The sequence below is a fragment of the Mycteria americana genome, chromosome 1, assembly GCF_035582795.1.
Source record: "Mycteria americana isolate JAX WOST 10 ecotype Jacksonville Zoo and Gardens chromosome 1, USCA_MyAme_1.0, whole genome shotgun sequence".
NCBI classification, from domain to species: Eukaryota; Metazoa; Chordata; class Aves; order Ciconiiformes; family Ciconiidae; genus Mycteria; species Mycteria americana.
This window is the reverse complement of record NC_134365.1, coordinates 83,087,948-83,115,114: the sequence shown is the minus strand read 5'-3', so window position 1 is coordinate 83,115,114 and position 27,167 is coordinate 83,087,948. Positions and strand designations below refer to the sequence as shown.

General features: G+C 39.1%; 1 protein-coding gene across 1 annotated transcript in view; it reads right to left on the bottom strand.

Annotated features, from left to right (window-relative positions):
* Positions 1-27,167, bottom strand: part of ANO2 (anoctamin 2) — a 194,372-nt gene that overhangs the window by 104,787 nt on the left and 62,418 nt on the right. Inside the window, exons 11-13 of the mRNA XM_075491534.1 lie at positions 19,542-19,676; positions 16,784-16,944; positions 12,873-12,955 (exon numbers count right to left, since the gene is read on the bottom strand). Of these exons, the coding sequence (XP_075347649.1) occupies positions 12,873-12,955; positions 16,784-16,944; positions 19,542-19,676 (379 nt within the window). The remainder of the gene's footprint in view (positions 1-12,872; positions 12,956-16,783; positions 16,945-19,541; positions 19,677-27,167) is intronic.

The window sequence follows — 27,167 nt, the reverse complement described above, 5'->3', positions numbered from 1 at the left end:
ATATCACTGTCACGTTTATTGTTTTCAGTTGTCCTATGGTGGTATCAAGTAGTCACAGTCATGGAATAGGACCCTATCACTTTAGCCACTATATAAGCGTAAAACCCCTTCTCCAAAGAAATGTTCTTAAAGAATGGAATGTTTCCTCTTTGGGCACTGTACTCTTTTTTTGTCTGATAATGTGTAACAGTGGGAACACTTGGCTGTGGAGGCACTCTTTAGGGGACTGTGTTTATGGAAATTTTTCTCTGTCAATATTTAAGATTGAGTATACTTTGGATGGATTACAGATTTGTATCTCTCACAAAAGAAATACAACAAACACTGCAAAATCCTTTAACTTTGATCTAAAATAGCTTTTTCACAAATCATAAAGTTATGGTCTCAAGATAAAATATCCTACAAATTAGCACGGTTAGAAACCACCAGTTTCCTCCAACTAGGAAAAGGTATTTTTCTTCTAAGTAAGATCAAAATCATGAGACACTGGGCCTTGAAATTGTCATTGGTCCAAGGCTACATATTGCACATTATACACCACAGTGATCCCAAGAAACTTAGAGAGAAGGTTAAAAGAGAAGGTCACTGATGCATGAAAGAGGCAAACATTTTGTAGATTCATCCTATTAAAGCTTGTCAAAGATCATAGATTTTAGATCTATGATTGAGTGGGCAAGTAGCTGTCAAAGTAGAATGATAAATCAAACTTACAATATAGTGCTTATATCAGTCCTGTGGATAGAACTACTTCAAATGCCATTAATTTCCCTGTCTTGCCCTTACCAGAGAAAGATAAGTGAATATAAGGTAAGAACATTTCTAGTATGCCAGATCTCAAAGTCTCTATCAGTCTCTCCCATTTTAATAAGAATGCCTCAAAAATAGCCCAGTTTTTCTGCCACACAGGAAACTCTCTTCCAGGTAATATCAGATGGGATTTTTTTTTATGAAATAGTATTTTCTCAGCACTGGCTATTTATATTTCTGGAATTTTCATTTCCCTGGAGTTTTCTTCCTTTCAGCCTCTGTGCACCTGGAACCTGCGGCTTACAGGCAACCTGGCACACTAGGTAAAAGCAATGTGACCCTATATAACATTATAAGGCATACTTCCTAGAACATCTGTGCTGGTTTTGGCTGGTATAGAGTTAATTTTCTTTATTGTAGCTACATGGATCTACGTTTTGTATTTGTGATGAAAACAGTGTTGACAACACAAGGATGTTTTAGTTATCGCTGAGCAGTGCTTACACAGAGTCAAGGCCTTTTCTGCTTCTCACACCACCCCACCAGCGAGTAGGCTGGGAGTGCACAAGAAGTTGGGAGGGGACACAGCTGGGACAGCTGACCCCAACTGACCGAAGGGATATTGCATACCACATGATGTCATGCTCAGCATATAAAGCTGGTGAAGGAGAAACAAGGGGGGGGACATTCAGAGTGATGGCATTTGTCTTCCCAAATAACTATTAAGCATGATGGAGCCCTGCTTTCCCGGAGATGGCTGAACACCTGCCTGCCGATGGGAAGTAGTGAATGAATTCCTTGTTTTGCTTTGCTTGTGTGCACAGCTTTTGCTTTACTTATTAAACTCTCTTTATCTCAACCCACAAGTTTTCTCACTTTTACTCTTCCAATTCTCTCCCCCATCCCACTGTGGGGGAGTGACTGAGCAGCTGTGTGGTGTTTAGTTGCCGGCTGGGGTTAAACCATGACATCTTAAAGCATATACATCAGATGCAAGCTAACAAAAGCTTTATAATATCCAGAGTTTTCTGGTTCCAGAAGGTGTATATTCTGACCATTGTCTTTCCAAACCTTTTTGAACTTTTAAAGTTGAACCATGATCCAGATTAGAGCATTGGCTCCTCTCTTACTGTGAAGAAATACAGATACTTTAGCTAATCTGAACTAAAAATCTTTCTCTGACCATAAATATTTGTTCAGTCTTTATTAATTTGTTTCAGCCATACCAGTGTCTCTTTTAATTGTTTCCCATAAATATCCCAATGACTGGATTTAGAGCAGGAATGTTCAAGAAAACAACGGATTTGAAACAACACAAATGTTGAATTTGTAGTCAAAAGCTTTTATACTTCAGGCTTGAGTTTAATGTCTTGAGTTTCACAGCAGCATAAGCCAATCTAAGCCTGGGCTCCCATAGTCTCAAACTCAATTTCACCTTGCACTAGCCACACATTTCCATTTCTGTCCTTACACTGACACCAGTGCACATGCAGCTGCATGGTATGACCAGGATAAAAACTCCTATCCCTCATACTCCCAGCTACCCTTCAGGTGTATCGGCTGTCTGAACTGTTCACCACTCAATTGTATGATTGCCAGCACGCATGTAAGAGGAAGAACAAGATTGCATGGCTGGGATAGTAGCACTATGGTAGTGTGGAGTTAGACTGGCTTAGGCTGCTACGCAGCTGCGATCTATAGATGAAGTTGCATGCTCCAGATGAGCTGATTTAATGGCTCTTCATTGCTAAAAGGGTCTTCCTAACCCACACATTCTTTGCCCAATGCCCTGATTATACTATGTGAAAACTTATCTAATTAATTTGACCCTTCCACCACAAACACTGTGCACTTTATTTCTGGAATTACTTCTCTATAGCTTTAGTCAGTAGGTTCAGGTGATGGGTGAAACACTAGAATTAGTAGCATGAAAGTAAGGATGGGATCTCTACCTAGTGGTAGCAGTGAACTATTGAGGCATTTTATGCAGCTTCACCCTGTGAGTCTAGATTTTCCAAAGACTTCAGAGAATAACATGGCCAATACATTAAAAAAAAAGAACAAAACCTAGCCTCTTAATTTTATAAACTGAGGTAAACAAATCCATAGATAATCACCTCAGCAAAACCCATGAATTTTAGAAAAGAGAGAATCACATCATTCATTGAAGTGAGAGGAAGCGGTTTGATTTTCATTTAGAAACTGTGCCACATAGTTCAGGTGCCTGAATTTACATTTTTTGTTGCATTTTTACATATGCATTCGTTTTGTTATGTCTAAGGAGGCTGGTCACCCACCTTGTATGGAAAAGCCAATGGAATCTGGATGTCTAACTTTCAGACTCCTTTGAAAATCTCAGTTCAAGATGTCTACCTTAATGCATTCATATTTGAAAATGCTGTGATAGGCATACATTCAGAGATAGTGAGAATTTCATTATTGTGTAATGAACTATTAACAGACAAGGTACAGATCAGAAGCTTTTCACACAAACCTACACAAAAAAAGGCAAAAACTTTCTACACTGCCTAGAAGAAATTTAATCTTGCAGTAGAAGTAGCAGAGTAGGATGGAAGCAGGAAGATGAGATCTAAAAAGAGTCAGTGGTGTTTTACTGATTTGAAGTCAAGATCCAGAACCAAAAAAAGTCCTTATGTTTTCCAATGGTTAGAATTATTTCTATAGCTCTGACCCAGAGACGTGTGGATGAATCTAGGAAAAAACACACACTTATGTGCTCTTGGAAAGTAATGAATAAAGCAAGGCCATTTGAAACTTGTATCAATAAAACATTGTCTCACACCACATAATCATATTTGATATAGGTTTAATGTGGGAGAGTTTTTCTAGGCATGAGTTTGCAACAATGTTGCACTACTCATAAGTGTCCATATGGATGCGAAAATGAAGAAAATTAAACAAAATAAAAAAGCTTAAAGCAAAACTAAAGAATAGGAAACTATTCTGACTGCTGAAATATGAGTTCTGAAATTCTGCATTCATTTTAAAAAATTGGCAATTTTGGCTGTCATTAAACAATATCACAAAGTATTATTCTTAAATTTTTAAAGCCTTTCCCAAGTTCAAAAGTACTTTTAGAAATAACTTTCACTGGGTTTAGTACTTCATGCAGATTGAGAGAAGAGCTACTTCTCCTTCCATCTTATTTCAGTCTTGATTAACGTTCCTGTGTCCGACACTTCATGAGAAAAAAAACACAGAATAAATAACAATGACCTAGCAATAAAAGACTTTACAGAATAATAAATGACATTTAAGTCCCTTTATTCTAGTTCATTAAAATAAGAGTTTCTTACACATTTCCACATTATTTACATATGCAGTTGGGGTTAAAAAAATGGCAGCCTCCGTTCATACACATGAGTAAATGTAAAATGCATTTTAAATTTAAAAGAAAAAGCTTGTTTCCTTAAAAAGAAAGTTCTTTCCCCACACAAGAGAATACATAGTGATATGGTACTGAGGTTCCTGGAGCAACCGCCTGAACTAGGACCAAATTCTGATCTCCTTGTTAACACCAATAGCAGGTTAATCTTGGAGGCTGTCAGCATGTTTAATTTACCTAATACTGAATCAGCCCAAGACATCTTCAGTGCACAGGAAAATTGATTTTGTTAGGTGCAACAGAGGAGGACAGAGGGGAGGAAAAATGGGGCTGAGAAAAAACAATGGTGTCTAAAAGAACTTTGCATGAGAGAGCTGGGAGAGGGAGTACTGTGACTTTGGGGGACCTGAAAAATGCAGATAGGGTTTGTGAGACTCTGGGAGAGGAGAAGGTCCCTCTCCACCTCCTCATACCTGTCTCCCTCAGAACACACACTCTCTTACAGTACAAGATCCCCTACCCTCACTCCATATCTTGCCTATTCTGCAAGAAGCACATTGCTGGCAAACCCTGCTTACCCACCTGGATCTCCTGGGTCACTGGGAAGTAGGAGAGGAAGAAGGAAAGACCTAGAGATGGTCCCTGTTCTTAGAGGGGCAGTGCTGGATATGGGATGCGGTAGGTCAAGACAGAGAACTATTGGAAAGCAGGAGTTTCCTCCCTGTTGTTCCTCTGCCAGTAGCTCCTATTTTCCATCATCCATGCCATGACCATGCCCTGGGCAACAACAACTGCATGCTGCACATGCTGGAAGAGCCCATAACAGCTCCTCCTCCATAGCTTCACACTCCAAGCAACTACCCACCTCTGCGCTTACACCAGGGAACATGAAGATGTGAACCTCCTCTCTGAACTCAGGGGACTGCAGGAGGAAAGAACTCATGCCACCCCAGGTGACCCGGCCTTTGAATGGCCCATCACAACATCCTGGGGAATCAAGTATACCTATGAGGAATCAAACAGCTTTGAGGCTTGCAGACAATTCAGTCCTGGAAAGGACACAGGAGGTCATTATAATGGGAAAGGAATAAAAGAAAGGAAATTAAAGCATGTTGATATGTCTGGTAGAAGAGAAATAAAAGAGGAAAAATGACTAGAGCCCCAGTATATTGTGCCACATTTCTGGATCAACAGTCTTGGAATGAAAAAAATGTAATCATATATCTTTACCAATTTCTTGGCAAGCAAAGGATTTATCACCTGTTTTGGTTCTTATAGTTTACAAATTAAAACATGTTTAAAGTGTGCCTTCATGTGTAATTTTTTAATGGAGCAACAGCTGGTACTAAATAGTTTCCCCTAAGGCCTGAGGGATATAATCCGTTTTTCAACATTCCTTCTCCAACTATCCTAATAAAACTCTCATCCTCCTAAACATAGCACTTAAATCTAATGTTGAAAGGACTTGTTTGGAACATCAGGGCTATCCTAGGATCATTAAATAATTAGTGTTAACAGGAATTTAATGAAGGTGACAGAAGATTCACTGGAAGGAGTGATGAAACCCAAGAAAAGGTAGTAAAAAAACATATAAAGAGATCAAAAATAACTGGAAACATGGGCCCAACAGGAAAATCAGAATAAGCATGGGAAAAATGTGAGCTAATGCATCTCGGGAAAATAACCCAAAACTAAGATCTCATTGGCACAAGAAACCTGAGAAGTAATAAGGATGAAAGGAGAGATCAGAGACAACATAAAATATTGTAGTTACGCATTCTCCTTTTACCATTACTAACTATTTTTTCCCAAGAAGACTAAGCTGTGAATACACATTTTATTAGAGTCTGCTTTTCACTCTTCCACTTTTTAAGCAAACAAAAATGTCTTCTACTGCCTGTTTTAGTGGACACTAATAGAACTTCAGAAAAGGAGTCTGCTCCTATCATTTGCAAGGTGGAAGACAAGCTGAAAACATCAAATTAATCAGATCACAAAAGATTTTGAAAAAGTAGTAGATAAGATTGAGTTAAACCATGACTGAGTTAAGAGAGAATGGAACACGTTGTATTCAGCGTTGGGGCAGCCTCAACTTGAATACTGTGAGCAGTTCTGGGCTCCACAGTTTAAGAAGGCTGTGAAGGCACTTGAATGTGTCCAGAGAAGGACAACAAATCTGGTGAAAGGGATGGAAGGCATATCCTATGAGGAGTGGCTAAGGACTTTGGGTTTGTCTAGTTTGGAAAAAAGGAGGCTGAGGGGTCACCTTATTGCTCTCTACAGCTTCCTGAGGAGGGGAAGTGGAGAGGGAGGTGCTGAGCTCTTCTCCCTAGTATCCAGTGACAGGACGCGTGGGAATGGTTCAAAGCTGCATCGGGGAGGTTTGGACTGGACATTAGGAAGTATTTCTTTACCGAGAGGGTGGTCAAACACTGGAACAGGCTTCCTAGCGACGTGGTCAACACCCCAAGCCTGTCACTCTTCAAGGCATTTGGACAATGCCCGTAGAACATGCTTTAACTTTTGGTCAGCCCTGAATTGGTCACGCAGTTGGACTAGATGGTTGTTGTAGGTCCCTTCCAACTGAAATAGTCTAGTCTATCTGTAAACATATTTAATGTCACCAAGTCTGCTAGCTATTTAATTGTCCTACCTAATCTACCTTCCTTATTACTTTGTCTTAACTCAGCGATAATCCATGAATCCAAGGGTTCAATAATTTTTTTTTAAAGTCATTAAACAGCAAAAGGAGGAACAAGACTTTGAGAATTAGAGTTTGCAAAAAAAGTTTACAAACATTTTACAGAGACAGGATTTTAACTTAAAATTGTAACTGACCAGACATGTTTCTAATGAAGACAGACACCTAAGTTCCTTGTTGTTGTACAGAAACAGTGTAACAGCATGACAATTTGAACAATAACAAGACCTCCACTCGTTGGCATTTCAGTTAGTGTGGACTTTTTGTCCATTTCTTCTTCTGAGTTCTGCTCTGGATTCTAAGATTTCATCTTTTATAATTGCATTTCTATTTCAGTTTACACAGGACTGTTGGTAAAATGAGATACAATCTCTTCCACCCAGAAAACCTAAAGCAGGAATATCCTGGGTCCTAGAAATACAATTTCTGAAGATTCATGGGAGGCCAATAGTTTCTACTACCCCTATCCTTAATTAGAGTCCCTCAGTATTTCTTCACCAGCTCCTTCACAAGTAGAAGAGGGCATGAATTCTCCCACCTCTGCCCCTGATTTATTGATGGCTATATCCCTTATTACAAAAACTGAAAAAAAAAAAAGCATAACCTGTTTGATTGAGTTACACAAACACACATCTGTGGCATGACACTTTCAGTGCTTATTCATGGTGTTTCCAAAGCTTTGTCTCTTTTCATGGTTCTGGTCTGGGTTTGTTTCTTTTCTTTCCCTCTCCCATTTATTTATCAGTTGGTCTATTGCTTTTCAACACAATTATCTGTTTTATAATCTAGTACCCAATGCTACCTATTATTTTTGCAGATTTCAGATGTACAAATGCAAATCCTCTAAGTCTGTACAGCTGCCATCTGCAAATATGCATGCAAGCCTTAGGGAGTCTGCTTTCTCAGACTGCCGTTGCCAAGATAATGCCACAAATAAATGAACTAAATTAATCTCTCTTTTGGACCAAAAGATTTGGCCCAGTGTGTTTAAAGAAAGTAATTTTACTGAAAATTTTATAGTCAAGAGTCCACAAAAATAACACTGAAGGCATTTATTTCAATATAATTCTCACAATGTACTTCTCAGCTTCTCATCTTTTATGGTTGTTTTCCTCCTTGTTTCTGTTCCATAACTTCCCTTTCTAAAGAAATAGATAAGAATAAATAACTTAACCCCATCTAGTCTTAAAACTGTCAAACATTCTGAACTTCTTCCTTGTCCCTTTCCTTCTTGTTATGTTAAGTGATCCTGTGCATTCCATTGCTAGTTCCTTCTGGCCTAACCTGATCAGACACAATTTTCCATTTTCCAACATAATTTTCAACACTAGTAAAGACTTCACCACCACTGAAACATGGTGCCGGTATCTGACTTACAGACAAATTTATCCTCGTCTTTATGAATCTAATGAATAAAAGGTGAACAAAACCTTGAATCACAGAGTCATAGAATCATAGAATCATTTAGGTTGGAAAAGACCTTTAAGATCATCAAGTCCAACCGTTAACCTAGCACTGCCAAGACCACCACTACACCATGTCCCTAAGCACCACATCAAAACATCTTTTAAATACCCCCAGGGACGGTGACTCGATCACTTCCCTGGGCAGCCTGTTCCAATGCTTGACAACACTTTCGGTGAAGAAATTTTTCCTAATATCCAATCTAAACCTCCCCTGGTGCAACTTGAGGCCATTTCCTCTTGTCCTATCACTTTTTACTTGGGAGAAGAGGCCAATACCCACCTTGCTACAACCTCCTTTCAGGCAGTTGTAGAGAGCAGTAAGGTCTCCCCTAGGCCTCCACTTCTCCAGGCTAAACAACCACAGCTCCCTCAGCCACTCCTCATCAGACTGGTGCTCTAGACCCTTCACCACCTTCGTTGTGCTTCTCTGGACACACTGCAGCACCTCAATGTCTTCCTTGCAGCAAGGGGCCACAAAACTGAACATGGTATTCAAAGTGGGGCCTCAGTAGTGCCAGTACAGGGGGATAATCACTTCCCTAGTCCTGCTGGCCACACTATTTCTGATACAAGCCAGGATGCTATTGGCTTTCTTGGCCACCTGGGAACACTGCCAGCTTATATTCGGTCAGCTGTTGACCAATACCCCCAGGTCCTTTTCCAGCAGGCAGCTTTCCAGCCACTCTTCCCCAAGCCCGTAGCATTGCATGGGGTTATTGTGACCCAAGTGCAAGACCCAGCACTTAGCCTTGTTGAATCTCATACAACTGGCCTCAGCCCATTGATCCAGCCTGTCCAGATCCCTCTGCAGAGCCTTCCTACCCTCAGGCAGATCAACAGTCCTGCCCAGCTTGGTGTCACCTGCAAACTTACTGAGGGTGCACTCAATCCCCTCGTCCAGACCATTGATAAAGACATTAAACAGAACTGGTCCCAATACTGAGCCCTGGGGAACACCACTTGTGACCAGTCACCAATTGGATTTAACTCCATTCACCACAACTCTTTGGGCCCAGCCATCCAGCCAGTTTTTTACCCAGTGAAGAGTACTCCCGTCCAAGCCATGAGCAGCCAGTTTCTCCAGGAGAATGCTGTGGGAAACGGTGTCAAAGGCTTTACTAAAGTCCAGGTAGAAAACACCCACAGCCTCTCCCTCATCCACTAAGCAGGTCACCTTGTCATAGAAGATCAGGTTAGTCAAGCAGGACTTGCTTTTCATAAACCCATGCTAACTGGGCCTGATCACCTGGTTGTCCTGTACATGCCGCATGATGGCACTCAGGATGATCTGCTCCATAACCTTCCCCACCACCAAGGTCAGACTGACAGGCCTATAGTTCCCTGGATCCTCCTTCTGGCTCCCTTTGTAGGTGGGCGTCACATTTGCTAACCTCCAGTCAACTGGGACCTCCCTGGTTAGCCAGGACTGCTGATAAAGGATTGAAAGCTTGGTGAGCACTTCCGCTGCTCCCTCAGTACCCTTGGGTGGATCCCATCCGGCCCCATAGACTTGTGTGTGTCTAAGTGCTGTAGCAGGTCACTAACCATTTCCCCTTGTCTTATGGGGGCTTCATTCTGCTCCCTGTCTCTTGTCTTCCAGCTCAGGGGGCTGGGTACCCAGAGAACAACTGGTCTTACTATTAAAGACTGAGGCAAAGAAGGCATTAAGTACCTCAGCCTTTTCCTCATCCTTCGTCACTATGTTTCCCTCTGCATCAAATAAAGGATGGAGATTCTCCTTAGCTCTCCTTGTGTTGCTAATGTATTTACAGAAACATTTTTTATTGTCTTTTATGACAGTAGCCAGATTAAATTCTGGTTAGGCTTTGGCCCTGCTAATTTTCTCCCTGCGTAACCTCACGACATCTTTGTAGTCCTCCCGAGTTGCCTGCCCCTTCTTCCAGAGGTCATAAACTCTCCTTTCTTTCCTGAGTTCCAGCCAAAGTTCTCTGTTCAGCCAGGCCAGTCTTCTTCCCTGACGGCTCGTCCTTCAGTACATGGGGACGGCCTGCTCCTGCACCTTTAAGATTTCCTTCTTGAAGAATGTCCAGCCTTCCTGGACTCCTTTGCCCTTCAGGACTGCCTCCCAAGGGACTCTGTCAACCAGTCTCCTAAGCAGGCCAAAGTCTGCCCTCCGGAAGTCTAAGGTAGCAGTTCTGCTGACCCCCCTTCTTACTTCTCCGAGAATCAAAAACTCTATCATTTCATGATCGCTATGCCCAAGATGGCCTCCAACCATCACTTCACCTGACCTAACTTTTGCATTTTTGCTGAAGTATTAAAAGCTGACAGAAGATGATACAGGTCATGGCTTTTTGCTTACGATGTCAGGTCAAGAGGCATGTCTATTTTGAGCACTATTCTTCAATAAAGAGCTGGATCAACTAGAAAATGTCCAGAAGGGAACAAGAATAAACAGGCATCTAGAAAAATTATTTAAGAACAAAGACTGAAAGAGCAAAGGCTAGTTCATCTTAAAAAAAAGGGTGACAGAGAGATATTATATTATGTTGAATTTTTCTGAAAAGAGGACAGAGGTAATCTCTTCTCTTTATCTTTGAAAAAAAGAAGAAAATAATGAACATTTAATAAAGAGATTGAAGGTAGACACTAGCAAAAGCTTATTAGTAGTATGGATAGATAAGTATTAGAATAGATTGCCTAGGAAGGAAGTGAAATCTCCACTGCTGGATTTATTTAAGAACAAATTAAACAAACATCTTTTCATAATGATTTAAGTAGAGTTGATCCTACCATGCACAAGGGATGGCCCCTCAAGGTCCATTCCACCTTATTTTTATGATTCTACGTTCCTCGTTCTTGTGCTGAGATGTGTCTGGCACTCCTTCACTTATCATAAACAAAGGATTCTTGCTGATCCCACAGTTCCTGTCCACAAACTTTTACCACTTCAGAGCTCTTCATCTATAGATTCTTTCACAGCATTTTGCAAATATTGAGCTAAATCTCAGGATTTTGTACTGCAGATGATGAACTTGAAATTCAGTAAAATCTGGTGGGTTCATCAAGTGTGCTGCAGGGCCAAGAGTTTTCTCTCCAGCCTCTCAGTTTGTACTGTAATTAGTACAAAATTGCTGTTCTCCTGGGTAGCAGTATGACATTCCACATAGGACAAACAGTAATTTCTGATGTGCTGATGCACTTGGTCTGCATCACGACTTACAAACTGCAAGTACTGGGTTATACTGTGAGCATCATCTACTTCATAACTGGATAGAGACTAGTGAAAAAGCTGAGAAACCAGAGCAAAATAGGGGAGGCTGTAGTCAAGTCATCAGTGAAGGAATACTTGGGAGGTGTCCCTTGTGCTAAAGACAGTGCTAGAGGCTGCATTTTGGGATAGTGATGGAAGAAGAGGCACACTGGAGTCTGCTGTCTGTTCTTATGGTTATTTTTTTATTTTATCCAATGATCTTATCTGAGGAATAGACAAAAGTGGAATAACATTATCACCATGCTACATCATTAAGTTCATGATGTCAGCTTACTTTTCTTCTAGGTTATTTGCACTCTACACCCTGTTTGAGCTGAGCTCAAGTAGCAGGGCTGGAGGCTTGTATGTGGTCTGTTGTTTAAGGAACTGTGCTGGAACATGAAGAAATGGATTCGAATCCTCCCATCAAACCAAGGCAGGCCTACAACTCACCTTCCTGGAACCTGATCACATTTTATATTAAGTCAATGAAGAGAGCAAGGCACACTGAATTGTTCCATACAGGTACTCGGTTCACCATTAAAGATAAAAGTGAATCTAACTGCTGCAATTCTGAATTACTGAATATGACCCTGTTCTAGAGCCACATCAGCATCTATTTCTAGGGGATATGTAATAGAAGCACCAAAGTCTACCTATTCTTAGTATGATAACTAGGGCTAGTAACTGCGCTCTCTGTAGTCAGAGTTAAAAATTAATCCTCTGGTGAGAGTGGGTAATTTAAACAGACCATAGACCACGACATGTGAAACAATGCCTAAGAACAGAACTAAAAACAAATTTAGGGACATTGCCAATACTGATAAACAAGTATGTACTCAGGTACAGCTAGAAGCCCCATGGGCTGACTGCAAAGCATTTAAAAATTGTTCTCAAGAAACCAGGCCCACTTGGTGCTTGCAACCACTGTATGGGTGAGTACCTAGAGCTCAGGATGTTGTACTTAGGGCATCATAGATGCAGCACAGACCTGGATGCGACTATTATTTACGTTACCCTGATATGTTACAATCATAATCACAGAGAATTTTTGTTATACATAATGAAGTAGCATCTATCTGACAAAGTATTCTGTATCATTCTGTTATTATACTCTGTAAAATGGCATATGGGCATTCTCAGCAAAGAATGATCTGCTGTTATCTTATAATCCTTTTCAACATTAATTATTAAAATTAGAGTGCTAACCAGTAAGATAGAGGTGATGATTTCTTTAATGATACATTGGTACTTAAAACTGTATTAAAGTCATTTAGAAAACCATAGCTATGTACTGCATTGGGCTGGAGAACACTCATGAGAAATCTAAATATCAATGCATATCTTCAGATATGGAATAATTTATACAGTAAATTAGCACAGAGAGAGGAAACTTACTTCTTCTTCCTCCAGTCCAGTTAGATCCCAGAAGTAACTCAATCTCATCTGCAAACGCTTCCATTGTTCAAGGAACATAGTAGCTTTAAAAAAAATAAACAATTTTAAAATTATAAATCCAATGCACTATGGTGAATGTTGGTGTTGCTTATAAGCCCCAACAGACATTTGAATCCCATTATGCTAGGCCCTTTATAAATAAGCACTGAGAAACAGCCCCAGACACAATTTTAAAGAAAGAACACAAGCAAAGCATGGAAACAATAATTACTGTCTTTTTACAAATAAAATACAGAAAGATACAACATGGATTGCCCAAAGGCACTGGTAAGTTCTTGTCAGAGACTGGAACTGAACCCATATCTGCTGATATCCACCCCAAGAACATCATCTCTCTTAATTTACCATCTGTCATTCTATAATTCATGAGTACAAAGCATATAATGAAACAAAATCTAGGTCTAAATATTAATCTGTAACACTCTAACTGGCCAAACAGATTTTGCTGTTTCAGTGTTTCTAGTCAGTCAGAACCATGTGAAGAAGGTAGGAATAGCCTGCTACTGAAACAAATCATTGATACCTATAAGTAAACGAAGACCCTCAGTAATATGTAGAAAATAATGTTCTTTTGAAATAGATTATACTGCTACAGTTGAATGTTTTTGTCCTGCATAGGCATGGTGATTTTGTCCTAAAGGACTGGCCAGTAGTTCAGTCTCCTGCTTTTCCTTTTTCATTAACATGAAGGAACAGATGTTGTACTGTTGTCTCATATTTACAGTCTCCTGACCTTCCTCTCATAACTGCTGTTTCCTCTAGATAGCCCTTTGCCTAGCTTCTCATGATTTATGGACTTAAGGATTTATTAGAAATAGCACTTCTTACTCTTGGCTTGTGGAAACCCATTTTCAGATGACTATATCAATGCTAAACCAGTATATACCAACTAAAAAAACACACTATACCAATAAAAGCTATACGTATAAACAACTGTGGGCACTGTCTTCCATTTTCTTATGCTTCAGTTCACCTTTTCAGTTGGTGAAAAGGGGACTGTAAAAACACTGTTAGATCACAGCAGGATTTACATCACTTCGAACATCTTGTATATAGCTCCACAAGACACACAACAGTGGAGAATTAGATCCAGCTTCCTTTGAGTGCATCTACACTTGGTGTGAGCTGTAAGATAACACCGGGAGAAGTCACACTACTATTAAAATAGCTTGACTCTTACAAGACAGAATCTATTCCAACAGTTAGCTGCAAATATTTTCTGTACAGGTAGCCTCCTATAATGTAAGAAAGAAATATCATTTAAACACCAGACAAGCAGTACACGGAAAGTAAATCCAGACATTAAGCAATTAAGTTGCTATCTCTGCTCCTTCCTTACAGAGGAGAGGACATATAAAAGCTATATTTAGCCTGTTTTGAAAAGTCAAGGGGCTTTAGATATCCTAAATACAAAAACATTTGGTTATTTTATAGGGCGCTATTACTCATTCCATTTTTTTCCTGTTATTCAAAAAATCAAATCCACGTTTAGCTCTGTAAGAACTTATTTGGCTAGATGCAGTAGCTGTTCTGAAATCAGCAAGTTTGCACTGACTTACACTAGCAGAAAAACAGTCTCATTATATTCAACTGTCCTTCTAATAAACACATCTGACAGCTGAAATTCAGCATCCCAGAACACCAGTGACATTAAGCACAATTAGGCAAGCATTACTCCGTATTTTGTGAATATGGTCATTTGCAAACAGTATTGCTGGAATCACAAAGATACTTTATGAGGCATCAAGATCGGCTAGTAAAAGCATGATTCCTTTCAAGATATTAACCATAGTAAGTCATCTGCCTTTTACAGAATGGGAGAAGACAAGCAGGACAAAACACTTCTTGTGCCCAACACCATCATGAGCCCAAATGAAGCCAGCTCAAATTACCATTGCCAGCTCTTTTAAGTATACAACTGTAAGTCATAAGACATGCCAATTTCTACATCACTACATTCTACATCTACATGCTACGAAAAAACATTCAGGCAGTATTTATTCAAGATACTGTGAGGCAAGCTGTTTAGGTGTGTGAAGGAGATCTGTCATTCAGCAGAATGAGATCTAGATATAACCAGTACAATCTCCTAGTAGTAAGGCAGCAAAATTTGGTGTAATCTAATACTTAATAGGCAAGCTGGGCAGAGTTAGTAAAGGATACTTTATTTCACTTTGCTGTTCTTTGTATATGACGGCTGTATTTTCTTGGACTGACAAGGTCAGTTATCACGGTCCCAAGAACAGACTTTTCCAACTTGTGGGAAACATTTTTTGGAGGGGGGCTACAGCTCAGAAATAATTTTGTTGTTCTTACATGCCTTTTTTTAAAAGCAGTGCATACAGAACTTTTTGTTCCTTTCTGTTCCTTTACAGACTCTACTAGTTTGTCTTAGTGTAAGGATATATCAGCATTTTGCTTTGCACATTGCATTGCTGATACTAAAATATATTTCTTTTGGATGAGACTGCATGGAAATGATCATTTGCATGGATGCAAGTTTACAGTACAGATTCTCTGTCAGGAAAATACTATTTACGTATGAAAGAGTAAATGAATTGTCATTCATACGCAAGCTGTCCAAACAGCTACACTGAAACTTAGACAAGGCAGTGTACTGCACGTTTCACGGCAGCAGGTAAATTGTGACACCTTATCTGCCAGTCTACGCTGTAACTGGCAGCAATCTGAAGTAGGAAAATAAGTCATTGTGAGAGTCTATAAATTCATCATCTTTTGCCATTTCTCTCAGTCATAGTGCTTACATATTCTCTAACTTCTGCTGAAGGGTTTCCAGGAACTGGTAAACAAAAAGCTTCTTACTTCCATGATTTGTTCTGCCTGCAAGTTCCTTAAAAACCCTATGCTATCTGTACCCAACACCAAGCTACCAATCAGTCATTTCTAAAACAAGCTGTAAAATTTTAATAGCGTTGCAAAGTATAACTCACAGATTGCTGAGGGATGGCTGTAGTACAATAATATATTTGCTCAATTTCATACTAAGAATGAAAATTTAAGTTTGTGAACAGAGAATGGGGAAATAAAAAAAATAATTTTACAGTAGCAATAACACCTTTAACTTTCACAATAAATGAGATCTAGACTGAATGAGGGCATAAAACAAACAATAATACATGCAAGCACAGTAGACACACTTTTCAGGGCAGAGGTGAGGCCAGAAACAATAAGAATAATACTACAATGCATTCATTAGTGTTTATGAAGTGTTTTGATATCCTCAGTGAGGCAGGGTATATTTGCCATTAAAGAAAACCAAGCTTGTTTAAATGGAATACTTTAGAACATATTATAATTAAAACAATAATAGTCCCATTGTTCTTGGAATTCCATAAAGTTTTCATAAAATTATGTGACTAAGTTGTCCCACATGGAAGTGCACTCTGTGCTTAAATTAAACCCTTTCAGCTGCCTGCTCCATACCAATCCCCAAATACATTCCTGCTCCAAACGCAGAAGGTGTTAAAGGGACTTGCCATGTCAAAAGAAAACAAGGAAAAACATGGCAAATCTTAGAAGTGCCATTAAACAAGGCAGTAGAGAGAGAAAGGACACATTTTTCTTCCCTGAACTACCCAACTCCTCTCCATTTATTCCAAAGCTTGCTGCTGACAGCAGAAAGCCTTGTAATATTGCTTTCTCCAGTCTCAGCACAGAGAGGCTTGCCTGTGAGGCTTGCCAGCTTCATAAAGCCATATGTATCACATTCAATCTAATAGCACTTTGTTATGTATAAGGCTACTACATTGTACTACTGTGCATGACAGCTTTCATTTCTGTCAGTAGTCCAAAGATCAAACGACACTGTTAACATGCAAAGCAATACTCACCCCAGAGAGCCATAAAGATGGAGAATAAGACTGTGGCAGGGTTGTCAAATAAGTGGCTAGCTCGAGCGGTAGCACATGCAGAGCTGAGGTTCCAGTAATCACAGAACTTGTCACACAGGGGGCACATGGTGAAGGCATTGCGTTGATCGCACATTTCTTTACTATGAATGACAAGTGCACAAATTCTTAGGGTATTACTACTCAGAAAAGGGGGATGTACAGTAGTGATATTAAGCAGCACCTCATAGCTTTTACAAGGTATTTGCAACACACGTGGCTTGAAGTTGCAGAGAACAGAAGCTGTGTGTCTGTTCAAGGCACATTGCCATGTGCTGGAATATTAAAATACTTATAGGCACCTTACCAACTGGAAAACAATGCAACAGATCAACCAACCTAATCATTACACTGTATTAGTGAAATAGTGAAGACTGCATCACTGAAGACTGAGGTTAACCACTCTAAAAGAAAATAATTAAAATGCAATCAAAGTGGAATTTCCCATCTCTACACAAAGTTACATGATTTGATGCAGATCAGATTTAAATTCATGAAAAAGAATTCTGAAGTGGCTGTAAAGAAAATTCTGTGCCCTTGACAAAACACACATTTTTAACATGGTGGCACAAAAATCCATGTCAAATACCATGCTACTTTGTGTATCGGGACTGGCCATGTAAGTCTGCATAAAAGCCAGAAGGAGCACCCAGGCATGTTGGGTGGTCTGTGTCACAAGCAGAATAAATCTGCAACACCATTTGCAAAATACACTAGGTTTTGCTATAAACTGACATACATGCACTGATTTAAAAGACTTACACTAGCAAGAGTCTTGTTCTTAGCAAGGATGTTATATTTCACATTTACTTTGAGATTCACCTCTACCCTGCATTTTATTTGTGAGGTATTTATAAAAGCAATGGTTTTTTTCCCAGCATAGGGCTTTAACACCAGTTCTTGTCTGCACCACCATCTGCTATAAGGTTTTGGCTCAGTTCTTCAAGTGTAAGCAGTTATTTAGGCACCCATACTATTATATTTTAAGGGTGTTCAGATATTGTGTGCACAGTGGTTTCAGGAAACCATATACCTTTACATTTTAGGGTTCTCAAGTCTGAATAATGAATATGGATGTGGTATTCTTGGTCTCCATAGCTCCTTGTTTTTCTAGTACAGAGTGCTAACCTAATTTTCAAAAATTAAAAAAAATAGGAAAAAAGCCCTCCCCACCCCCCCAGCAGTAAATCATAAAAACTAGAAAGCTTCCACTTCTGCCTCATATATTCAGATGTTAAGTTGTATTTCCTTTCTCTCAGTTTACAGCATTTGTTCAGCTGTCCTCTAGAAAATGTGAGATAAGAGACTTTCTTACAGATTTTAAAATCTTTATTTTAAAGTTGTTATTTTAGTTCTTAGTCTTATTTGCTATGTGTTTACTCAGTTTCTAAAAATCTTTTAAAAATCATTATCACTGTCTCTTTAACAAGCCAAACCCTACTTGACACTGCTGAGTGTGCTTTCCATTTTTTTCTTAAGGTTTGTATGTGAAAGACGTTCATACCTGCACAGTCTTACTCAGGTGAACTGAGTAGTGCAAAGCTCAAGTGTCCTTGCCAGGATTGTGAGCTAAGGAAAGACTTACAACATTGCTTCATTGAGAGCTGGCATATTGTGATTATGATTGTTCCTATATTGACCATCACTAAATAACAATTTTTCTATGACTTCAAATGAAAAAAGAACTATTCAAACTGTCGTATCAATATGTTTCATATTATATAATTTGAAAGGTATACAGCTGTTTCCAGCTATCATGTCATCAAAGTAATGCTCTCTTCTATTTCAAAAGGCAGTAGAGGGTGCTGCAGATACATCTTAGCCATAAATCTCACTTCAGTTTAAATGATAGCACAAGCTTTCCCACAGACAAGCACAGCCCATCAAGATTCATTCAGATCAAGCTAAGAAAATAAACCCTGACTCAGATATGTTGTTATTCATCATTTACCTATCACTAATAATGTCCTACTGCAGTGATCCACTTTAAAAGTTACCAATTCATTTGAGAGAATGCAGGAACTGTCACAAGAAGTGTGACCAGCAGTTACTAGTAATCCAGTATCCTGTCTCCACCAGAAGTCAGACACAGATAACAGAGAAAGTGTCCTTTTTCACTGAGGAGCAAACATTAACATCACTCTGACAATTTGGCAGGTTTTGTTTAGTATAACACCCTCGGGACACACAGCACAAAACTCAAAAATTTTTTGTAAATATTCTCCTTTTGTAGAAGGAGAATACTGTGGATACTAAATATGCTAAATCTGCTAACTATTGTTCATCTTACTTACGCAAATAGCTTGATTTTACTAAGAAGAACAAAGTAATCCAAGAGTACTGGACAGTGTATTTGCATTAACTTCAGTGAGTCCTGCACAATGGCTTTCTGGGTGAGTGTGGAGATACGTGCATTCATAAAAAGCAAATGGATGTCATAAAAAAGAACTTACAATAACGCAGTAGACTCACTGAACATTTCTGTTTCAGGAGCTGCAATACTGAACAGCCAAATAAATTTGTGTCATTCAAATGTTTTATCTACTCAATGCATATGTATTTCTAAAGCTCACAGTGTTGTTAATGATACATCACTGCTCTTCAGACATGTTAAAAGCAATTATCCTCACTAAGGATTATGAACAAAAAGTACAGTCTCATCATTTTCAAGTAACGAATTATTGATCACAGAGAAGCTTACCTAGGAATGTCACTCTCAATGGTTATACATCCATAAAGAAATACAATGATCCCGACTACTGAAGATGGAATGAGGAATTCTGTATATAAACCCAGCCATGCAAAATAAAGTCCTATCTTTTCTCCAAAATACTTTCTGAAAAAGAAGAGAGAGGGGAAAAAAAAGTGTCAAGGGTATAATTTTCAAATGTGTTTTACAGTTTCTTAACAATCCCTGAAAGTTAAAATACTGATTGTCAAAGACATGGATGAAAACCCTGAGTAACTTGAAGTCAGTAGCACCAAATGAAGGGTGTGATTTGGGCAGTTTGGGGTTCTCCGTTCTGAGAAGTTAAAGGCAATCCTGTATCATTATAATACATACTTAATATCTATTCAGGGAAGACTGTGGCTTTTGCATCTCTTAAATGAAGTCATTGAAATATCCCTCACTTCCATCAAGAGCAGCAGAATTTCAACCAAATGTTTAGTAGAATACATTGGAAAGGATTCAGCTCCTCGGAAGACTATCTAGATATGCCATCATTCTTTGCCTCTCTAGTCCTCCTCGATTCGACTGGTGAGAGTCATGGAACGTCTATGGGAACATACTGACAACATCCTCTGGTATCTTAAAAGACTAGTAATCTTGTAATCTTGAATTGCTGTTAAAGAGGGAAGGTTTACTTGCACACTTAGCCCTGGCTTTTCAGAAAGAATAAATATTTTTGATAAATTAACAGTCTCTGGACAGCTGGTTTCAAAAAACAGTTTCTGCTCTGAGGAACAGTTCACTGTAGATGTTGATAAATATGTGCTAGTACTCAGCCCAACATCTTCATGAATCACACTGCAAGAAGTAAACTAAACATAGATGAAACTCACTGATCATTCCAAGTACTGTTAGGAGTGATTACAAATATTGCAAAACACCAAGAGCTTCAGAAAGCTTAAGAACTCACCATCACTAAAATGAGGCTAAATTTAGATTAAAAGTAACACGGTTAGAAACATTTCACAAGCCAGAGAATAAGATGGAGGAATTCTGGACAGAAAGCAGCTATACAGAAAGCACTCAGGGCATGACATTTCATTTGAATCAGTGAGACATACATTCACACTGTAGTGGCAGAAAGAACAAAAAGAATTTCAAGATAACATGTCTAATAAAAGAAAAACAAGACTTGCTCCTCATAAAGGCTGAGCACAATCCCACTTAGAGATTGATTCTGAACTCACTCACACTAGGAAAGTTTTACCCAAGCTTAGCACCCCAGATTTAAATTATTCCTAATGAAAATGGTTAAATGAGATTTTTGGAGACCCAAAATTTCTTTTAACAAATATAATTCTATTCTGACAGAAATTAATGACAAACCTCCATGACTGTAGAGTTGAGCCCAAGTCCTTTCAGCAGCATAAGCAAAACTGAAATTTTCTACTCCAGAAGCTAGGTGTCGGGGCCAGGCTGCTCCTGCCACAGGAGAGACAGGGGCAGGAGTGCAACCAAGGCAGAGAGCCATGGTACAATGAGACAAGCCTCTAAAGTCGTTTCTAGCTCAGAGGAAACAAGTAAGGGTAGCAACAGTGTGTGTGGGGGGGTTATTACTACAGTTCCTGTTGTTGCTCTCACACCATTGCAGCTGCAGCTAACTTCACATTCCTAGGCTCTCACACAGGAAAAGCGGACAGTGCTGTCATGCCTATTTCAGTGTTGCCTACATGAGTGCCTATATTTGCTTATGTCTAACCAACCTCACTTATCCTTTAGGAAGGGCATGTGCAATCATAAAAGGGAAAACAGAACAAAAGCACTTTAAGGTGATACACAGACATTATTTTCAGTATAAGGGGATGCAATAACTTGGGAGAACCAGCACAAAAGCAAGGGAAATTTCTCCTTCCTTATTTGTAGAGTTGGGCAACATTCATAGCTGGTACAATGCTCCAAATAGGTCAAAGCAGGCATGAAAACTAATTCACAATCTGAGCTGTTCTAAACTGTCTATTGTTTTGACAAAGGGCCACAAATGAGCACAGAAAGTGTTCAAATCCCGGAAGCATTAGAGTAAAGAGCAGCTGACCAGGGTCAACGAAGTTGAAGCTTATGGCTTATGAAGCTTCCACTAGAATTTTTAAGCCTTCCAGTGATAAATGCGATCTGTAACCTATAAAGCACAGGGTTGCTATTTGCATCCATGCCAAGAGAAAGTGAGAAGAGCTCAACAATGTCCTGGCAGTATGGATAAAAGCAGTTGCCAAGAAGAAAACTGCACAATGTTCTGTGGCTTAACTGTTTTGAAAAAGAAAAGTAATTAAGACTGCTGTGCCCAAGCTCAGTCCACCAATGTGCCAGAAAGTGAAATAATCTGAGAGGCAATGACAGTGCTTGGAAGCATGATGACAAATTTAAACCTGAGTTTATCAAGCTAGAAAAACACAGGACGTGGACATGTTCCTTCCTTTTTTGACATGTCCCAAGAACTGTTCTCCCATTGCTCTGAATAGGAGTCAAGCCTCTGCAAACACTTGTGACCACCTGTGACAACATCTACTACAGCCACAGCTTGATTCACCGATTTTTGGCTCAGATTAAAAATACCATGAGGTGGGTTTCTTTATAGCACCCCACTAAAAATCTCTTAAGACACACACACTGGCATAGTTTTACAAGGTTTGAAAGCATTCCACCCCTACTCAAGTCAATAGTTTCGTGTTAGCAAATTGCAATACTATTTCACTTTGAAAGCAAGATGATAAGTTTTCTCAAATGTGAATATAATAGCCCCTCTATATTTTCACACTAACAAGAAAAAAAAATACAATTATTGTAGTGAATGAAGAGAAAAAAAATGTGTTCTTTAAGGATAGAGTAAGATGTATACCAAGAAAAGAAATTTTTACAAGTTTTTGTATACTTACACCAAGAACTTGGCATCTTCTCTCATTTACATTGGGATAAAAACAGTCTTACTTTATTATACTCAAGGAATTACTCATGATTTAAGCTGGCGTGGAAAAAGAGGATAATTGAGATGAGATTTTTGCCCTACCTCAGCAGCTAACTCACATCCGGTTCACATATATCCAGACAAAGCTAAGGACTAATCCTTTCCAAAGTATGCTCATGGATGGCCCACTGCAAAGTGCCACAAAAAAAGTATGCCATCTGCATTTAATGAGCTTTATTTTCACATTAGCTATATTCTAATGTAGAGAAATGTCCCTTTATATACACATATGCAAGGAGGAGAGCAGTTCTCATCCAAAACAAGGGGCAAATGGCTTTGATAGTGAATGTGTACTGCTCCTATCAGAAGGAGCAGCCAAGCATTTTATTCTGTGTGCTGTTACAGTATAAGGGGAAATTTTGTGCCTTTCACTTTGGAAGACTTTTTGAATGCTGGTAAAATGGCCACCTACCAAGCACTAAGTTCTCTTGAGCAAGAATTATTTCTTTAAGGAAAGATTTGGCCAAATCATCCACGACTCCTTCAGAAGCTGAACAAAAGCTGCACTTCAAGCAAATGATCAGAAACAGCATTAAAAAAACTGCAACAACAAAAACCACCTGTAGAAAGTATACTCCCTCTCATGGCAGAGTTAGGATAAGAAGTATTAAGAAGGACAGAGTGAAAATGTTTACTCAATTCCCTCTGCTTCACCCATGTAACATTCGAACCAAACATCTGCAATGCACTTCTGTCTGTCTGGTTGCCAAACCAACATCAAAAAGAATAACTGATAATTAAACTCTATGCTTGCATGTTGGTCACAGTGCTTCCAAGCCAAGTTGTGCAATTTATAAATAGACTGAGATTTGGGGAAGGGGGGAGAAACACAGAAGGAAAAAAACTTAGTTTTTGACTCTGTGAAAACAAGTGTGGGATACCTGGAATGTGAATAAAGCATATGGTGCATGACACACACTGGAAAGAACTCCGGAGTCGTTCAGGAACAAAGTTAAAAAAGCAAGGAAAAGACGCTGTGGACACTGAGTCACCTAACTGGGAAATATGTTCAAAACTCTTCAGTTTTTTAATTTCCATACCCCATTCTAGGCCAGCTGTTATTTCATGTTTGCCAACTCATTCCACTACCTCTATGGTGGTGGAATAGTTTCTATGCAAAACTAAACTGATTTACAGCTACTTATTGGGTAGGCTTTCCCCTGTGCAAATGGTCAAACAAGTCACATGTATTACTTATGCCTTCAAAATAAACCTATTCGCACAGATTGTGGACAAAATTCTGGTGTTTCTACTGTTGGGACAAAGAACAAGCAGTCCTCTCAAAGTATAGTTTCATGTCAGAACATCTCTGCTACCAGAGCCAGTTTAAAAACTTTCTTTCCCTCCCCAGCTTCCAGCCCAGGCGCACATTCCCTTTCTGACCCACGGCAAGCCAGTTCACAGTGTAGGCCTGTGAACAGCTGTGACAGACCAGTGGAGAAAATGGCAACCTGTGGCAGAGGGTCAGGAACACAATTAATTCCTTCAGAGGGCATTGTCACCAGAAGAAAATCTATCATTAAACCGAAGGTAGAACAATGACTACCCTTACAAACATAGAACTAATTTCTAGTACATACCAAGTTTAGACCACAGGAGATTTTTCCTTGTTTCTGAGATAATAATTCCCAACAAATTGAAGTTTCCATTTCAAAACTGTAGATTTATTTCAGAAAGACTGCTGAAGCATAGAGAAAACCCCAGTCACTGTAACGGAATCAGGAACAGGACATAACATTTCTGTATACCCCACCATTTAACTCCAGGTAGAGTTGCCTATGTCCAAACTTTTCTGGATTTGTCATTTTTTCTCCACTTGAAAATTTTCTCAGGGCAGGATTCAAGCATTTATTACAACCATCTGGGACACCTGGGTGGAATTACTGCTCAGCAGCCGCACTGAGGCTGCTGTGCATCCAGAGATCCTAGAGATTTCTACCACGTTTGTGCCTGACAGCATATACGCACATACTCTGTCCAGACAGTCCCAAGAAGAAACATATCAGTGCTAAATCCAGATATACAGAAAGTGCACCAAATGGAGCAATATGGAAGCCAAGAAAGGCTCCTGGCAGAAGACAACCCCCCTTGGAACAACTTGCCAAGAGCCTGAAAAACTTTTTTTATTAAAGTTTTAAGAGAACAAAAAAAAACAACTACAGAACCTCAGCTAAATTACAATGCAGCTGAGTCTGAGGCAGGAAAGAAAAGTCCATTAGAAAGGTCAACCAGTTCTGCATACAGAAAACAAGCCTCTGTCCAAGGTAAGAGCATATGGCTTTCCCTAACCTGGAGATAAAGATCAAGACTGTCCAGTAGAGAGTGATTATAAGGGTGTTTGTGGAAATAGTTGATAAGCCAGTGCAAGAACCCTAAATCAAACCCTAAAAGCTGAAAGCCAGCTCTAACGTTCATGTTTGTGTCCACATCTGCAAATGTCTCTCATTCACTTTGGGACACTTGGTACCACATTGGTAAGACCTGGAAACAAGTTCAAAGCCACAGCCTGGCTTTTGATTTCTGTGAAAGACTTCATACCCTCTGTATTTTCTCTAGCAAGTAATGCACTGAGTCATCTGGAGTGCTTCTGACTGATAGCATTCACCAAAGACCAACAGAGAAACTATGAATCTGACCCTTCTTGTCTGAAAGTAGAATGAAGCAAGACACCACAAGAGCCATTTAATCAAGCCCTTTTAGTTAAAGTTCTTGTCTGAAATCATACCTTAACAAAAATTTGCCATCCCTTCCAATGGTACCTGAAGTCTGGAGCCAAACCTGCCTAAATTACAGATTATACCAGCCACAGATATATTTTCTTCCAAGGCACTGTGAAATATTACTTGTGATCCATAATAGGACAAAAAAATACTGTCAAAATATTGCAACTCCTTAGAGAACAGAAATTTTGAAATTCACTTAGATGTAGAACTATGTTTTCCCCTAGTCTCTTGACTCTCAAGAAATAAGTACTATTGAGCACAGTAACAGCGTACTGTTTAGGGAGAAGGTAATGTGTGTGAAGGAAGGGAATATTCAAGTTCTCAAATTCTAATGTATTCAATCAAAAACCTGGGAAAAAATATCTAGAATAAAAATCACAGAATTTGTGTCTTAACTGCAATATAAATAGCAAAAGATCAAGCCTTACCCCGAAAAAGAAATAAAACTAGGACAAGCTACTCACTGAGTTTCATAGATTCACAAACCTTATTGCTTCCATTCCAAGAAATTCTCAGAATACAACTGAAAGGGCATAGTTTGTGGCAATGGATTGTAAACTGAAAAAAGCCTTTGTTTATTGACTGTAATACAAAGAACAATAGAAGCATAACAAGTAGACATGTAATGTGACTGAGACAGAAATTAAAGCTGACTACCTGCCAATTGTACAAGCAAGGAACAGGATGCTGGTTAGTCAGAAGCACTGTAACTGCGTTCTCCCCTCTGTTATGGGAGAATACAAAACTTTAGTGCTTCTACAGAGCATTTTTTGATCTGTGCATGACCTTTGTAAAGTGTCCAGAGTTAAAGTATCCACAGTTAAAGACACCTTTTATCAGAGAGCTAGACAGAAAGAGAATGTGATTTGCAGGAACATAAAAATAATAATGTACTCATAACACATAGCACTTTAGGTGCAGTAATAGCAGTCCTTAACCTTACGTAGTGTTTGAAAGTATTAAGTGCCTGATTACATTATTGTCGATGTCTGGATTTGCCTGTCATGTCCTTTGCCTACAAAAGTTCTATGTGTCTCTGAGACTGCAGTAGCCACAGCACACCTTACTGAAGAGAGACACTTTCAGTAAGAGTAGTAATACAGTGTTCATCCTGTCACTTCTAAGAACTCATGTATAAGACAACCTATGTACACTCAGTGTCTCTTTTTAGCTTTCTTTACTTTAGCATACTTTAGCATTCAAAAAAGTCAGTAACCCTCCAAACCTGGCAAATTAAAAATCCATAGCAGGTAGCCTGGCTACCTGAGGCTTAGTCAATACCTATGTAAGTCAGTAGAGGTTACCTATGAGGAAGGGAGCACAGCTTCACTTTATAAACACCTCAGCACACCAAGTGACGCTCTATGTAAGAAACAAATAATTCATTCAGCTATACATATAACATTTTCTCTCATAACAAACTCTAGAAGCTCCTACAAATAAGGAGTAACCTGTTTAATATGATACAGTGAATCAGCCTTTCTTTTAGACTGGCAGGGAGGTTACCCAGTCTTTTTCTTCCTATTTTTTTAACACCTATTATGACTTGCTTTTCTGGTTTTCTTTACTTCCAAATGAGATGTGTGCCCAAGTTTTTACCTTGAACAAATGTGAGGTCACTGATATTTTATCACTTTCTTAATCTTCAGTTTTCACAAGATAATTTGCATGATTGTCATCATCTAGGTTAACAGAGTTTGAAGCTTAAATACTGACTTCTTTTCATAAATAACTTGGATTTATAGTAACATATTTCATGAAAGCTTTCTTGCTTTTCAAATTAATATAGCTAAGCCTTACTACAGAGTCTGAATTAATTACATGTATTTGTTTTAGTAAGTAAGCACTTGTAAGTACTTGCACTGTAAGTATTACTGCTGTCAGATAGACACCATCTAGTGGCTAATTTCCAAT